The 17,767-nt window shown below is 41.7% G+C and overlaps 2 protein-coding genes across 2 annotated transcripts; one reads left to right on the forward strand and one right to left on the reverse strand.

Annotated features, from left to right (window-relative positions):
* The first annotated feature begins 45 nt into the window (after positions 1–45).
* LOC127367734 (protachykinin) lies at positions 46–1,369 on the forward strand. Its single transcript, XM_051407825.1, has 5 exons — positions 46–374; positions 575–677; positions 770–793; positions 877–933; positions 1,013–1,369. The coding sequence occupies exons 1-5, from the start codon at positions 273–275 to the stop codon at positions 1,021–1,023; spliced, it is 297 nt and encodes a 98-aa protein (XP_051263785.1). The 5' UTR covers positions 46–272; the 3' UTR covers positions 1,024–1,369.
* Positions 1,281–17,332, reverse strand: septin7b (septin 7b). Its single transcript, XM_051407827.1, is given in 14 exon segments — positions 1,281–2,714; positions 3,758–3,900; positions 4,547–4,682; positions 6,398–6,418; positions 7,329–7,457; positions 7,615–7,666; positions 7,931–8,027; positions 8,123–8,215; positions 8,942–9,059; positions 11,727–11,861; positions 11,992–12,092; positions 13,476–13,582; positions 15,280–15,382; positions 17,264–17,332. Coding segments are annotated over 14 exon segments (1,344 nt in total). The 3' UTR covers positions 1,281–2,674.
* Between the last annotated feature and the right edge of the window lie 435 nt (positions 17,333–17,767).

Here is a 17,767-nt window from a genome sequence, read left to right on the forward strand (position 1 = left end):
ATAATTGCCGGAGATGACCTTCATCATCCACTCCAGCTGTGCGTAAAAGCTCTTGTGCGTAAAAGGAGCGACAATGGACCCCCCCCCGTGGCGCAATGGCGCATCATCAGGGAAGATGCGCTGTTAGTCTGTTCTCTATCAGCATTTCAAATAATCCAGCAGCGAGCTGCAGACTACCTGCACGGATATTTATTATTAGCTGTAATCCAGGCTCCAGAGGAATCACAGATTTGTATGCAGACGCATTTGGGTGAAGTTACGCACAGTTGGCGATGATGGAGCTTATTAAAGTTGTTCTAATTGTTGTGCTGCTTCTGACAAATGTTTTCTGTCAAGAAATGGATGTTGACAACTGGAGAGAAGGCACCGAAGAGGTAAGATTATTCAGATTATTCTCATTTGTGAACTTATAGCGTTTCCCAAGAAGATTTATGGACGTAAAACTCCTCTCTGAACCCCAAAATCACAATAAATAAATAGATTTATTACATTAAACTGCAATTTAAGAATCATTTTTATACAGATTAAGAGATAATCTAATAATATATTTAATGTATTTCTTCGCATTCACAAGAACAAATGGCCAAACTCTGAAGTAATTGAAGATTTATTAGTGAGAATGACCAGAAAACCAGGACCACGCCAGTACCTCGGACTCATGGGGAAGAAAGACTCCGGTAGAGCTCATTGATGCCACTTCACACCCAATAATACTGTTTATGTTTAAAGCTGCTGCGTTCAGCTGTTTTTATTTCTCTCCTCCAAACAGCAAAAACGCAGACAGCACGTAAACGTAAGTATTAAGATTTATTTAGTTTCCTTTCTAACATTAAATCTCCTTTACTGAAGCATCTTAACGCATGTTTTAACCTCCAGGGCATAGATTTCAAACCTTTGTTGGTCTGATGGGTAAAAGAAGCTCTGAGGATGAAGGTAAACTTCCAACAGTGACATTAAATAAATACTGCAGAGTGTAAATCTGCCTGGTAACAGCTGATTTCATCCCCTGCAGGAGCCCAGTGAGCTGCGCTGGAGACTGAGGATCTGCTTTCTGTTCTTTGTTTCATTTAAAAGCGGCTACAAAAACTTTAATTTCTCCAGTTTATCATTGTTTCATGAATAAAACATCACATTTAAGTCTGTGGACAACCTTTAGGCGAACAGCGCCATCTAGTGTTGACATAACAATGGTGAAACCCAGGAATCTGTGACACTGGAGATACTTTTATGTAAACTAAAATCCACACAAGTTCTCACAATAAACCCATCTCACTCCTCGGTATCATCACAGGTTTATTAAGTGACTTTGTACAATACAAATGAAAAATAAAATTAAAAATACAGAGATGGAGTACATAGCCAAAGCAAATTGTGGTGTTGACTCTTCATTTCCCCACTGATCGTTTCCGCAGAGTGATTGAAATATTGTGTTTGTTTGTTTGTTTGTTTGTTTGTTGTTGTTTGTGTAAAGCGTCCAGGATCACTGTTTTAATGAGAAAAGTGTGTTTTTCTTTTTCGACAGTGGACGCCGCTCTCCGTCTCTCTGAGGAGTTTCTTCTAAACATACAAAAGAAGTTATAACTTCAGCTGGCTCGGTATATATAAAAATAAACTAAAGTATAACACTTATATGACATTATAAATGGTGGTCCAAGGCTAGTGGAGAATAGCTAAAAACACAGGAAAAAGAAAGCGTTACATTTCAGAAACAAAAAAAGAAGCTTTAGCCATTATTTTTAAATCTATAAAAAAAAAGGCCCAAGGTGCATTTTATTGTTTTTCTTGATCTGTTTTTTTTCTGTTGACTGTCGCACTGATGGGGAGGAGGGTTAAAGGTTCACCGGATACACTCAAAAACAAAACAAAAAGGATTAGTTAATGCCTTGTTCTCTTCTCACTTTAATACATCACAGGAGATATATAATATATATATATATATGTATATATATATATATATATATATATATATATATATATCGGGTTAATGTTCAGAAAAACTGTTACTTTCATCTTTCTTGTAAACAAATAAAAAGTCACCAGAACTCGATTGTACAACAGTCAGACATGATTCGGGCTTTTTTTTTCTTTTTCTTTTACTCCTCGTAAAACTGTACACTTCAGTCATTTAAAAGCAACCTTGGGATGAAAAAAAAAAAAAAAAAAGAGAGCAGCAAGTGGGGGAGGGGGCGGGCAGGGACAGTATTCAGTTATAACAACAACAATAATAATAATAATAATAATAACATCAATAATAATAATAATTAAAATAATAATATGGGTTTGGCCTTTCTAAAACGGGTTTATTTTCTGTTGTTAAGGGAAAACACATTCTTCAATGATGAGTCCCGAGGCAGTGGGGGGGGCTCTGTGGTGGCAGTTCAGTGAGTACATGTGGACCCCCCCCTCCTCACATACCCATAATACCCCCAGTACCCCCCTCTAGTGGCTGGGAGCAGGAGCACAGCTGTGCTGGCAGACAGAGCAGGGGACAGGGGACAAGGAGGGGAGGGAGAAGGGAGGGAGAAAAAGGGGAGGGGGGAGAAATAAAGGGAGGAGGAGGAGAAGGAGGAAGAGGAAGAGGAGGTGGGTGATGTCAGTGCCACACACTGGCGTCCTGACCGGCAACGTTGGCAAAAAAAATAACTCGAGCCGGGGTGGTCCTGCCGACTGTCTCTTAAAAGATCTTTCCTTTCTTTTTGTTTTTCTCCAGAGTTCTGCAGACGAAGAGAGACACACAATGTTCAATCAGTTACTATAAATATATAATTATAAATATAATAACAGATCTACTAACAGCAAATACAGACTTCACTTTCTAAGTTATGTCTGTAGGAAATATGACATTAAAAGGCCGACACAGTGCTGACCGATGCCTGTATGTGCCTTATATCTGAGCGTACGTTGTAACGGTGGTTCCAACATTTCTGAACTCAAAAACACAAACTCAGGTCCACAGTTCCTCGTTTGTCTGCGTTCTCACTGGTTTCAGGTGCTAAAAAGGTGTTAGTAACATGAGACCAAAGCAGAGGTTGACCTTTTACCAGACAGGCGGAGCAGGAACCTCCTCCTTCATATATCATATAAAATGCTGTTGCTTATTAAACCGGGCCTACAATAACATGCAGGGCGTCCTATAGTGGTATAAACCCACCTTGTTATCATGTATACAGTATATTCACGTTTTAATTCTAAAAAGATACATGTGGAATTTATCTTTGCTAATAATATGTTGGATTCACATTAATGTGTTTAAGACATATTTAAAGTTTTTCAAGTAATAAAATCTTTTCCCTGATCCCTGAAGCAACACTGAGGACCTCCTAAGGGTCATGGACCTCCTATTGAAGCTCTAAGGTTGCTGTTGTCTTGTGAATTTGAATTTGTAATTTAGTCACAAATATTCCAGGTTACAGTAAAAATACTAGAATAGAATCTAGTTGGCTGGAAACTTAAAGGAGTCGGTGGTTCTCAGTACGCAGTGTGAGCAGCTCAACATATTACACAATATATAATAAGTAAGGAAGACCTGAATGTATCACAATGTTTAAGTGTTAAAAGGGTGGAGGACTGAGGGAACTACTAACAGTGACCACAAGGTGCCACTAATCCATTACCATCCACCATTTAGGCTCCACTCACACTTACAGTGAACCCCACAGTGGTTGTATTAGTGCATGATGTTGGATCTTTAATGCTTGCGTTTGTTAAAGCAAGACAGTCGGACCGTGAGAAGAGTGACGGTGAGTGTCGGTCGTACCTGGAGGCCTCCAGTTTCTGCTGCTCCAGGCGCTGCTGAACCTCCCAGTTCGCTCTCTCTTCCTCGAACACGCGTCTCTTCTCCTCCAGCTCCTTGTGCTGAGCCTCCAGGTTCTTCTTCATCTGCTCGTGACGCCGCTGAAGCTACAGAGAGACACACGGGACAGAGAAGGAGGTCAGTAGTTTGGGACCTAAAAGAAAACCTGCAAAGACGTGTGAACTGCAGAGATTTTTACACAACACAAAAACCCTAAAACTGAATCAAAGAGAAACCACAGAGCCGCGTTGTGCTTTAATATTTCGAGCTTATGAGTAAATGTTTAGCGTCAGTTCAACAAAACCGAAGAGATATATGTACTAAGACTTTAAATTTACCTTCTTATGAACTGCACGGTGAATTTAATGTTTAATTTAATAGTTTTAAAGGCGTCAGATCAGGAGGCAGAATACAGAAGCTACAAACCAGCAAACAAATCAGCTTTTACACTCTGTTCACGCAGCATTGTTATAGGAGGAACCTCTCTTATCAGTGGCGGAAGTCATGACTGGACACAAAGTTTAGTTATCAGCCAGCCTGGTTTAAACAAACTTACACCAACAATGTTCAGTGTTTAGGTTCATATCTGCTTTTCTTGTCTTCCTGATTTAAAACGAGCGTTTTGTTTGTTACATTGCATGTGTAAAGACAAATAAATAAATAAAACAAGCAAACAGAACATCTATTTAAACACTTTCAGAAGCTCCCTCGCACTATAACGGCCACGTGTGTGTGTGTGTGTGTGTTTCTTACCTCAGCTTCAGAGTCTTTGAGCTTCTGCACTTTTTCCTTGACTTTCATCTCAAACACTTGCTCCATCTCCATCTCCATCTTCTTCATCTTGGTCACGTGCTCTCGCCTTTCCTCCTCCATCTGGGCCAGAGGACTCCTGCACGCGCACACACGAAAACACACACACAGATTTAGACGAGCACTAAAGAGCATCGGCAGCACCGGCCTACTCCTCAGTGTGCGGACAGTAATGTCACCCATTATCACAGTTAACACCATAATTAACTGAATTTAGTGTATTTAACGGCTGATTGACCTAATTTGTTTCCGCACGCAGTAATCTTATTTTAGCATTTCCTTTCTTCTTGAATGTGGAGAAGAAAAAGATGATAAAGAGAAAGAAGTATGGGGAGCATATCTTCTCTCAAAGAGCTGACAGTAACAAACTAACTGATTGCTGTAGCTCTGAGCCAATCTCAAATAACATCATGACAACATTAGGCTCTATCAACCACAGTAATACAACATGTCGGGGTTCAGGAGGAGAAAACACAGCAAGGAGGTGAAGTTTTAGGAAAGACGGGATCCAACAAGGCTGTGACAGGAACAGGAAACCAAACCAACCATGAGACATGTTTAAGAGCCAGGAGAAAGACCCAGAATGCAAAGGAACCTGTGAACACTGAGTGTTAGTGCAGGTGGTGGGTTAAATGTTAGTGAAGCTCACCAGCAGGTTTTGATTGCAGTGTAAGTTTACAGAGACCGGACTTGAAATATGTGGAGACAGATTCAGGAATGAGGACATGAGTAACGTCTGCAGTGACAATCTTACTCATTCTAAAATCTCAATAAACACATATATAAATGATGGGTCTGTGTTTGAGTCCGGCTTCAAAGTAATTCTTAAGAAGATTCAGGGGAACTACATCACTTTATGATGATCGGTTATTATAACAACTGTAGAAAGAAAACAAACTACTGTAAAGCTACACTTACTATTAAACCTCTTACTATGAGCGGTGGGGTCTTACATGTACACAAAATCACAAAGTTGGAAGAGTTTTTGTATTTACGTTGACAGATTTCCTGTTTCCTGAGTGTTAAACTCTTACTAATTAATACCTAAGGATGTTTTTCTCCAAACTTTAACTCAACGTCTGTGATATTAATAATTTTTGGCTGAAGGAAAGGTAAGAAGATAACAGACAAGATACGAGACAGGGTTATATTTCTGGTCTCACTTACAAAGAAAAGGGAATATGCATCATTTTGCTCAGTTTAATACCTCATAAATAAAAAAGGATTATTTAATTAATTAAAATGTAAGTGAAAACACATTTTGTCTGAGAAATAACGTAATAATTTGTCTTTAATTTCATTCTGTTAATGTATAAATCTTCAATTGTGTCGAATGGAAGAGACGAGAACGTGAACAATTAAAAGGTGAAACTCAATCACATTTTTAGTGTTTTAGCTTTAAGTAACTTCAATATAATGAAGTTCTGTTAATGTCTTGCACCTCATAACCATCATTAACCACTCCAAACATCTCCTGTACAGGTCTCTGTAAACAGCAGCAGGTGGAAACAGCGATGAATACATGGAAAGAATTACAGGTTCGGTTGTTGCATCACATTCATAGCCGTCAAACTATATTTAAAAGTGTGGAAATTCACAGTTTTTCTCCTTTTTCTGTTCCTGGAAAATATCTACTGACGGAGGGGGGGGGGGAAAGAAGACCTAAGTCAACAGGGGAGGAAAGAAAACACCCAAAACGCAGCCAACGGGGGAGAAAAAAGCAAAAGGTAAAGAGAAATTGAACATCATTCACAAGGGTCTCAAAAAATAAGAAAAAGGAAAATGACCACTTACATTCCTTCAACTGTGTCACTTCTAAAAAGCAAAAACACAACCACACACACACGCACACACACACACACGCACGCACGCACAGACACACAGCATGCAATAATGAGGTCATGCACTAAAATGTCTATTAGACGTTTCTCTGTGATTTCAGCCACTTTTTTCACTGCAAATGGAAAAAATAACAACGTCGGCTTTGTGAGCTGGGTGTCAAATGTTTAGCTGTGTGTTAGCATCAGCAGTGGGAGGCCTCTGTTGGATTTTAGCTTGGTGAGTTAGACATTTGCTTGTGTCTACATGAATGAGAAAAGCAGCATGGTGCTTTGAATGGAAATGTATGAAAATCAGTGGCGTGATCTTTATGCAAAGTAGTAGTACACAACAAAGAGCAAAAATCATGGAGTGTTTTTTTTGTCAGACAAACGGAGATTAAATGGGCAGTGAGTTAACTCCCCCACAACTTAAGACTCTTCCAGTTACCTGGAACCTAAATGAAGGACAGGAGTAAATCATGTGACAACAACTGCAATCACTTTCTACAGGATAAATGTGTTAGTTACGTTGCTTTATCTGGGTTTCACTAAGTCAGAACGCTATTTAATACCCGATACCGGCCGAAGTATGACGGAAATCAGTACAATAAGGCCTAGAATAGTTTATTATTATATCGCATGAGTCTTATACAACCTTCTACGGTTTCTGTGTAAAAGTAGACCACTTTTAAAGTCTGCACTACATCGAACCTACCGCATGAAATGGAAGACTAATCCCAACCTGCAACAGTTGCATCTGTATAAATCAATTCCTCTCAGCAGGCTTGAATGAACTAATAAACTAGGAACAATTCAGAGGTCCGGTTCTATTCTACACAGCCTAAGCTGCAGGTATAGATAAGACAATTGGACTACGAGTGCAGTGCACTTTGTCCAGGACTTACTTGGTGCACAGTTGGCCTTTAGCCCTGTTGTTATCCACTCCATTGTAGGTGACAGCGGCCAGCTTCCTGCTGCGGTAGTTTTCATAGTGGACGTTGTTCGTCACGTCCTTCAGGTCCTGCATGTGAGTCCTGGGGACGGACGACAAAGTATTCAGAATATTTAAAAACGCTGCTAGCATCCTGATCTGCACTGGACAAACAGTCCTCATGGAGCCTCTGATTATTCACTGCCTGCTTTAATGTAAATCAAACATGCTCCTTATGGACTTTGTGTCTTTTTAAGTACCTGATGAGCATATCCCTGAGGATGGTGAAGTCGCAGTGGTCACTGTTTTCAACTAGAAGGGAAAAGAAGAAGTCAGTCATCAGAATAAAAACATACGTAACCTTGTTTGTACCTCAGACATTAAGTAACATCTGGAGTTACAATGCAGGGCCACACAGGAACAAAAGTAATGTTAAGAACTTACATACACAGCATTATTTTCCTTTTTAAGTCTCATACTGTTTTTTATGTCACCCACATTTGTTTGGATGCTTCACTTCTTTAACTGACTTTCAGCATTTAAGTAATTTTCCGTTTGGTAGCTGAACATTCATACCTTCTGCAACCCCCCAGGGGTATTGTCTCCCTCTGACCCTCTTGCTGTTCACCTCGATGATGGTGTTGCTTCCTACTACAGCCAGCGGCAACTTGTCCTGGCAAAAAAAAAAAAGAACAACATTTGTGAGTCTGGTTTTGTAACAAACTAGAACAGTTGTGTGATACGAGGCGTCAGGTGACACGCAAGTACCTTTATCTTCTTCACCAGCCTGTTCTCTTCTTCGTCATCTGTCTCAGGGAACTCGTAGATCTTGATTTTATGCTCTTGGATTTCCCGCATGATCTGGCAGGAAAACAGAAGATCTTTTAGAAACTTCTGGCAGAGCCGATTGGAAAGAGCTCAACACAGCAGGTGGTACACCGCAGTCTAACAGAATCATTTAAATAAAGAGATAAATTATCTGATGTGAAATCCCTGTAAAAAGGATTGTGTTGATTCAACATTATTATATGAAATCTGTATGATAATCTTACATCTTTCTTCAGTTAAGCAACTTAAATAGGCGACTCTAGATGTAGACGTTTTAAGATCTCTTAAGTTACAGTTTTCACTCTTCTCACACTATCTAGTGTTCATATAGAGACAGTATACAGACTTTAGTTTTACCATAACCTGATGATGAAGATGCCGTTTCTGTCAACTTGTTTAAACTGAAGGCTCTAATGTTATGTAATGATATGTTCCTAATTCAAACTCAACTCAAAATGAATATGACTGGTTAGAAGATGTTGATGTGGTGCAATTATGTGTGTAATGAAGCAAACCACGTCACACAGAAGCTGTTTGCAACGTTACGTCTTACAGGAAGGAACTACCCATCAATCGTCTGTATGCTGTTGTACACACAGCTGTAACACCACACAGGGTCTAGTTTATTTGGGTTTGCTTCGTGATGCACATTTTCACCAACATACCGATGACCACAGCAGAAAAAAAAAAAGAAAGAAAAAGCTCTTGAATACTTTTTTTTCTGCAGTACAGCAGTATGCAGCTGCGGAAAGCACTGACCTGTTTCTTGAACTGTTGGCATTCCTCTGGGGTGAGGGTGTCTGCTTTGGCGATCAGCGGGATGACATTGACTTTCTCATGCAACCGTTTCATGAACTCGATGTCCAAGGGCTTCAGTCTGCGAGGAGATAAAGATACAGCTTTACATGTAGTTCAACCGGATAACGCAAGCACTGTCAAATCATTTTAAAATCTGTACCTTGTGTTTAATATTGATATCTTTAATGTTCTCACCAGTTGGGCACATTTAAAGTACAAAAACATTCATCAAACTCTTACTGGTTACTCCTTTGACACTGAAGGGAGTAAATGGGATATTTTGGGGCTGACTGGCTTTGAGACTTACGGTTCCTCTGTCAGCCCTTCTTTAGACAACACAAGGATAAGTGGAGCTTAACCAAATATAGAAAAGTATCTGTGACGCCTGACTGATGTTTGTAATGTCTAAGAAAATGACCTCGACTTACGAGAAAGTGCTGCTATTCTTGGCCGTTTTTTGAGCTGAATAAATAACATTTGACATTGCTGAATTATTGAGTTATAGCTCTGCATTTCAAAATAATTTAATCTTTATTTGATCTATTTGAGGGCACGGTGAAAAGCTGCCCCGAAGCAGAATCTGACACCGTTATACATAGTATTATGAGTGGGAGGCATGTCTGTCACCTCGCCAGCAGCCATGCAGGTGCTGAAAACCTGGATGCAACAGCTGATGAAGACTTATCCGAAATAAGAGCCACAAAAAAACATCTAAATCATTTAAAATATGTACTAAAGATTCGACCACAGACAACAAATAATGACTGCTGGTCCGTGGAGCAACACAGCCATCTCTTTTGTTGCAGTGCACATCAACAAACACCATATCATTAACAGAAATATGAGGAGAGTAGTAGTAAACAGCTCATGCTGGCGGATCAATATTTCATAGCTGTGTTGTATCAGCAATATCAAAGTCAAGACAACACAGATTATGTATAAATAACAATAAAAGCAGCCCTGACGGTCTGTTTTCACTGCTTTGACCTCACGTAAACTGAGCAGGAGAATGTGCTGTTGTTAAGCTACAATGTGGAAAAACCTCACTGTGATAAAGCTACCAGATCAACCTCGAAACAAACATTTCTCACACTGTTAAATAGGGAAAAATATGGAGAGAGAACAAATAATTAACATGTGACCGAGACCTCGAGAAAGTAGTTATTGGGACATTTGTTTTTGTTTATTATACATTATTTTTTGCTTGATTAATGACTGAAGCAATTAAGTCGATGCGTTCACAATGTTAAAAGACAACTCTCTTAATTGGGGTTTGAACCACAGTTTGGGGAAAGCCAAGTTTAACAGATTTAACAGAGATTGATGAGGCTAATCTTTTTCCTTTAATGAGCCACCAGCCTCAGAAAACCAGTCACCAGAGTTCAGCTGGGAGCTCAATGTCCAGATTGTCTCCCAACGTTGGAGGTCATTGTGATTCTGTACGAGAGCTGCCAGCTGGTGTTATGAGGGGATGCTCTGTGTGTGTGTGTGTGTGAGTGTGAGAGAGAGAGAGAGAGAGAGAGAACATACGCTGCCCATCCTCAAGGCTAACGTACTGCTTATGTGGGTACAGAGGACAGGCTTGTACAAACACAATGTCTCACAGAACGGACAGACAGACCGAGGAAGGAGAGGACAGAGGCTTCTTCGTTGTTTGTTTACAGTAAGTCACGGTCAACAGCTTTAAGGGCATGTGAGCACACAGACATTTGCATAAAACACAAATTGTGCAGCTCCACACTGCAGACAAACATTATCCCGCCCTGCAATGGCAAACAACATAAGCTCCTTTTTGTACTTTGTACTAAAAAGGTCAAGAGCTTTGACTGGGGCAAGCTTTCTTATTATCATATATTTAAACCCATAAATGCATTTAAAGAAGCCATCAACCGAATAGCAGCTTTTTTTTTTATTTAGGACAGGAAATAACCTCTCATGTTTCTAAGTTCGCTACTCCCACTCATTCATGCTCTTCGACAACACTGTGCATCACACGAGACACATACTCTTCTTAAAAGAGGAAAGGCAAGATGAGGACATCTGAGTTGTCAACAAGCTATAGAAGATCTGGCCGCTTGTGAATAATAAACATTACAGCTCAAATTCCACAGTCACATCTTTATGAAACATTCGGCGATCAGTATCATCTGCCGGGCATTTTGCCAGCGTTTCCGTCTGTACTGCTAACGCTGCTACACCCCCCCCATTTTTCTTCCTTTTACAAGATTCAAGTTTTAACCCTTATTTTGCAAGACGAGCTGACTCAAAGTCTCACATGATCATTTACAGCAACGGCCTCGGGGCGGTGGGTGTAGGAGTTGGAGTAAGACAACACATGATTTGACTGCACGCACTCAGGAGATGCACGGCGGGACCACACCTCCACGCTGTTGGCCAACCGAGCCGCTCCAGAAGCAGGAAGGGAGTTGTTGAAAAACGCTAATGGAGCTGTATTAAGTGCCCTTTCCCAGACTGCACAGGGATCTGAACCAGCAACCTTTACTTCCAGTCACAAACCTGCTTGTCTGACCTTTGGGGGCACTCTTGACCTCTCATTTCCCTCCTCGCACTATTTTTTTTTACTCATTTCCTCTCCGTGTTTCCTTTTCCCTTTGTCCAGTCCTCTTTGTTTCTTACTTCCATCCCCTTTCTTTGTATTTAACCAAGAAATCAAGAGCTTCATTCTCACTGGATGGGTGGCGTAAAAAGGCATTAACTGTGGTGTGAATTTGTCTCCCGGACTCACCCGTGTCCCGAGGGGGCGATGAAGTACAGGCAGCAGTGAATTCGGCTGTCAGGCATCTGTCGTCTATTCACCCGGGATTCTGAGTTCAGGTAGTCTTCAAACTTGCTGTCTATGTGGTCGATGATTGGCTGCCAGCTGCAGAAGCCAAATAGCCTCAGTTAATAAACAAATCCCCACAAAGACCCAGAAGTACCCCCTGAGGTAGGAATGTCAAGTAGCTTTGACGTTTTATAGAATATAAACGAGGGAGTATTATATTACTTACCAGTTGCTGTTGTCGACAGCATCTCCGAACCCTGGGGTGTCAACTATTGTGAGCAGCAGCTGGACGCCACCTTCTTTTATTAAAACTTTGGACTGCTCCACCTGACACAGGACAGAGAGTGAAGGACACATTGTGTTTACTTGGACCACAAGCTGTGCCTTTACAAGAGCTGAAAACATAACATCATTATCACTTTAAAAATGGTAATATCTTCACACGTCATATATTTCACATAGACAACACTCGAAGCTAGCAGCATGTAGCAACACGCCACCTCACACTATGCTATTAGCTAACTATGCTGAGAAACCAGAGACGCACACAAGCATCTGGAGATATCAGTGCTGTCAGTCAGGAGCCAGACAGACAGATAAAGTACAGCACTTGAGGCTCTTGAGATTCAGGACAACGTTGTGTAATTAGGGAAGAGGCATTTATGGCAGGAGCTGACAGCGAGTATGAGTTTGTTTAAACCATCATGACAAACAAAGGTTTTACTGCCGCAGTGTGAGAAACACATCAGTGACTCTTTGTTTTTAACAGAGCAGGTTGTCTGGGACTGTGATACTGTACATCGCAATGTTTTATAAATAGTGCATAGACGTGTGTTTCCATTATAATGTGTTAATGGTCCAGTTGCTGCTGTAACTGTTAAGAAGTTTAATGTCCACTCTTGTTGCCCGCGCTCTGATGTTGCCTCTTGTTTGTCTTGCTGCCTGCAGCCTTTTCTCCAACAAAGCTCGTCTCCTTCTCGTAACAAACAACCACATACCGAGAAGAAAGAGCACGAAACATAAAATGTCCTCTATTGTGTCTTAGCTATTATGAGAGGAGCTTTACAGTTCAGTGTGTAATGGAGCGGCGCCGAGGAAAAGGTTAGCGGTACGTTGTCAATCGGGCAGTAAATTGTACGGTGTAGGTTACAGCGTGCCAGTTAATAAACGCTGCAGCTCATCAAGACAAAGAAAAGTCTCGTCTGTTGTTTCCTCAACTGCAGGAAAAGTGAAAGCGTTCAGCCCAGGCGTCCCGGTAACAACCTCACCTACATGTAAGAGTACGGTCTGCGGTGGAAACCCCAAACAGATCTAGGTTTTAGGTACATGTAGGTACAGGTTTTAAGGGCACTATACCGAAAGTGTTTGATGGAAACGCAGCATGAGGCAGTTAATCTCTACATCAGTGAGAATACACTGGAAAACAACCTAATAATGTATGTCATTAACACCAATGTGCCATGAAATGCTGCAGAATCTGTTTCTTTGTTGGTTCTGTGGACAGACTTTCAAATAAAACCTTAAAATGATGGTTTGGATAGCTGCCAAAGCTGTTGGTGGGTTAGAGAATCAGCCACAGCCAAAGCGTAAAAACATTCAATACCACTAACTGTGAAATGTTTCAGCTCTGTATTGTATTTATATATTTTTATTTGCTGCTGGAGGTTTGCTTTTACAGCTCAAAGAGAATATTTATTGGCCTAAATGTACCTGTACGGTCTTTTTGATTCGATGTGAAGGTCCAGGATATTCTGCTGAATACAGGTCTGTGAGGAACAGAGAGTTGATCAACGTGGATTTGCCCAACCCTGACTCACCTGGAAAAAAAAAAAAGCAGAAGACAAATCAGCATTTCAGGAACACTGTGACTTGTTGGCGAGCCTGTAAACACTAAACATTCCTGCTACTGCTATGACAGCCACACAAAGATCAGTGTTGACATCGTAAAGACAAACCAAAGGCCGTGTGTCTATCCGAGGATGAGACTGACATTTGCCCGAGACATTAATCCATTTGGGTTAACAGTTAAAAGGCTAAGGAAACAACACAGACAATGGCTCTTGTTATGTGCCGCTGACTGGCTGTGTGGTCTGGGAGGCTTCTCAAGCTTGGTTGGCCATTGTGTGCCCAGTTTCCAAGCTCCCAATGAAAAGGATCATTAGTGGAAATGACCATTGACACTGCCTGCGTTGGCTGATGGCCACGAGTCAATATTTAACGAGCCACCATTTACACCGGAGCTACAGGCAAAGGGTAATGTGCGGCGCTTGTACTGTAGCATTTGCCTGTCGCACACTTTATGCATGGAGTGAGATTTGTGCTGGTTATTGTTGTTTACTGCGACATGAGGCGGTAACAGGCCTGTGAAATGAGCTGCTCTGCCGTGTGAAGTGAACAGGTTGTCGGGTCATGTGTTTTCATGAGGCATGGGCAGACGTGCCAGTCACTGCTGGTAATACCAACCCCATCTCTCTTCCTTCCCTTCCTTCCTCCCTCCCTCCCTCCTTCATCCTCCTTTCCTCTTTCACACCACACCGGTGACGCATTGCGTTGCGTGGAGGGGGCATGTGGGCTCGCAGCTCATCACAGCCAAGAAGCTGAATATTGTGTGTGTCCATGCAAGAGGGTGATACCATAAAAACAATGGCAAGCATTTAACTGCCAACGAGCCCCAGAGGACCTCCTCTACTTTCTCTGTTGCTAGATGCAAAGCCATTTGTATCTCCTCTGAAATTATTCCCAAAATGAAGCTATTTGTAGCAAACACAGCGAAGCATTCACAGGTCCCGGAGGACCACTTGATCACCATCCAGCAGGTTTTTTGTTTAGTTTTTTGGGAGAGAAGGAGAGAGAGAGAGAGAGGAGCAAACCAAATCTTAAGTGTCTTATTATGAGGATGTTCTGATGTAAGTAACTAATAACAGGAATGAACAGACGGCATACTAAGTGAAATGTATCATCAGCAGCACTGTAAGCCAATAGAGAAACAAAGTGTCGTGAACGCAATGGGAGATGCGCTATTCTTAGAGGCATGCTGGGTACAAATTCTGTCAGTCCCACCACAGGAAATGGTTTTGACCCAAGGAAACATTTTCCCTCCAAACAGGGACTGATCAGCCGAGGAGGATTTTGGCCCGGTGTCAACGACCACATCCAAGCATTTTTAAAGGAATGTCTGCGTTTTTTTGATTCGCTGAGTGCAGCTGAGATAAATCCATCCCAAATGTTTCTGTTCTGGGAAGACAGCGTCGGAGGACCTGACATCAAGATTAATTCAAATAACAGCAAATGCAATGGTCCGCCCCTCCTCTCTGACTCAGCAATTAACACTACAAAGCTTGGGGCATGTCCCTTGTGTATAAATATGGCTACACACACACACACACAATCTCTCTCGCGCTCTCTCAAAAAAAAAAAAACCACAGTGGAGGACTTCAAAATGCCAACCGCAATAAATACAATGAAATGATTCACATAAAAAAACAAGGGCAAACACAGCAGCATGTGTTCTTACCAACGACCATCAGGGTGAACTCAAAGCCCCTCTTGACAGACTTCCTGTACACTTGGTTGGGGAGGCTTGCAAAGCCAACATATCCTTCCAGATTCTTTTGCTGCTGTAAAGACACACATCAAAAACACACACACACACACACACACACACAAAAAAAGGGGGAAATTTAATCTTGCACCCTCGTGTTTGCGGCAAAGCTTAAAAGAAAAGTTTTGATCGCACTCCTCCCACGCTGCCAACAGTGATATACACTCATAATTAGGCTTTTTCATATCTTCGTACACAGCTTCCTCCGGTATAAACAATTAACCTACTTAGGCAAGTGTTTCTGGGTTTAAAGATTTATGGATGATAGATTATATTCTTCTTGCTGGAGGTTTTAAAATCTTGGGTAAAATTCAAAATGTACACTCTGCAGAGACAAACACTCGTTGTTGTTGTTGTTGTTGTAACGGTTGAATAAACGCTGTCATTCAAAGCGTGGAGATGATTTCAATACTTACAGCTGTTTTTGGTGTAGACGGATGCAACGTGGTCCCAAACGTGCAGGACGAAGCCAGCGTTTCCAGGGTCAGAGAGCAAAGGGAGAGAGCAACAGAGCATCAATCTCAGGCCAATATCACAAACAAAACCCACCCAGAATCAAGTTTCCCAAAAGCGGAGAGGCAAAACGGGGCAACCTGTAAAGTCAGGAGCACCATAAAGCAAAATCCATTCATCGCTGCAGCTTTTTTTTCCTTTTCCGCCTGTGGCAGGGAGAGGATTTCTGTGTCTTACGCTGGGGCATCTCCTCGCCTACCACCAACAACCACACATGCCTTCTGCGTGACGCTACGACTTAATATTCTGATTTGCCGACAGGATGTGGAGTTTAATCTCTTCGCTTTCGGGAATCACTACGTATGTTGGATTTTTTTTTTGGGGGCACACACGGTTATATAGAGCGGCCGTCTTTTATCACGGCTGTGTTTTATTTATTTTTTTTTAAAAGTCTGAGCATAAAATGTGAGAAGTGTCACCGTTACAATGACAGCTGTCTGTTTCCTCTCCGGCTCTGTCTGTCTGCTAAAGGAAGTGGTTGCAGATGGGAGGACTGAACTACGGTTTTGCTTGTGCATACTTCTTTTACAATATATTTAAAAGCTCTCCTCAACGGGCCACAGTTTGGTTCTGATCTGAAGAAAGAAAGGGGGGGGGACACACACTGGAGCCGGTTAACCTCTGGAGGTTGCAGAATCCAGTGTAATCCAGATTAGATGACCTCCTTCATCACCTAACCGTGACACATCTTCCTGGTTTGGCTTTTGACTGCCTAACCTATGTGCTCCAATCAGAGTCTAATCAAATTATCGATCACACACACACACACACACACACACACCACACACACTAGTGCACCCCCTCCTCCTAGTCTCCAAAGCACAAAGAGGAGGACGCTCGCCCCCTTTTTTTTTTTTTTTTTTTTCTCCTCCTCATCTTCGTGTACAAATATAACGCAAACTACAGGGACTATTTAACGTTATCTCACAGCCAAACACAGTAACATATCGCCACCTCCTCCCTCCTCCTCCACCTCCTCCTCCACCTCCTCTTCCTCGGTTCAAACAAGTTAGCATTTACGTGAGCTGTTTAATCCAACATACGACACTTAAAGTGAGCTCGTAACTAATATTTACAGACGCGTTTGAAACGTGGGTTAACGTGGGTTCGTCGTGGTCGCTCGTAATACACTCAAACACCTCGGTAATCGACAGGAAATCGGACTCCCCGGTCGGATCGCACAGCCCGCTCAGCTTTAGCTGTAGCGTTAGCAACCCATCCAACTGGGCGTTGGTTGCTCAGACAACTGCTGAAGCTACAAACCCCGAAACGGTTCCGATGGCGAATCTAAAACCCGACGCCGGGCCAGAAACCCCCAGAACCCGCGCAGTTGGATCTGAATAAGTCGTGTGTGAGTGTGTGTGTGTGTGTGTGTGTGTCGGACCGCGGGAGGCTCACCCATAACGTTGACGCTCCCTGCCGCCTCGGAGACCGATCATTCACGAGCCGACATTCCCCTTCGTCTCGCTGCTTTTCGCCGGAGCTACGCACTAGGAGGAGCGCAGCGGCCGGCGTGCTCAACCAGCGTACGCCGAGAGACTTACGTAAACGTCTACGTGAATCACAAAGGGAGGAACGTCACAGTCTCGCGATAGTATGATGATTCCTTTGAGTTTTTTTGTGAGATCTCGCGATAAGTAGTTGTTGTTATTATTTATTTATTTTTAAATAATATTCTTTTTAAACAATCAGAATTACTTTTATCGGAATATTAGTACAGAGTAAGCATAAATAAACAACACAACAAGCGCAACAAAATAGAACTGCTATGTACATTTATACACATATATATAAACAAACAAAAACATATATAAACAAACAAAAACATCTTTTTGTAGACAATAGTGTAAATTAATTAAATAAATATTAACGTGCAGGTTTCTTTATG

Source organism: Dicentrarchus labrax, unplaced genomic scaffold (genome assembly GCF_905237075.1).
Source record: "Dicentrarchus labrax unplaced genomic scaffold, dlabrax2021, whole genome shotgun sequence".
NCBI lineage: Eukaryota > Metazoa > Chordata > Actinopteri > Moronidae > Dicentrarchus > Dicentrarchus labrax.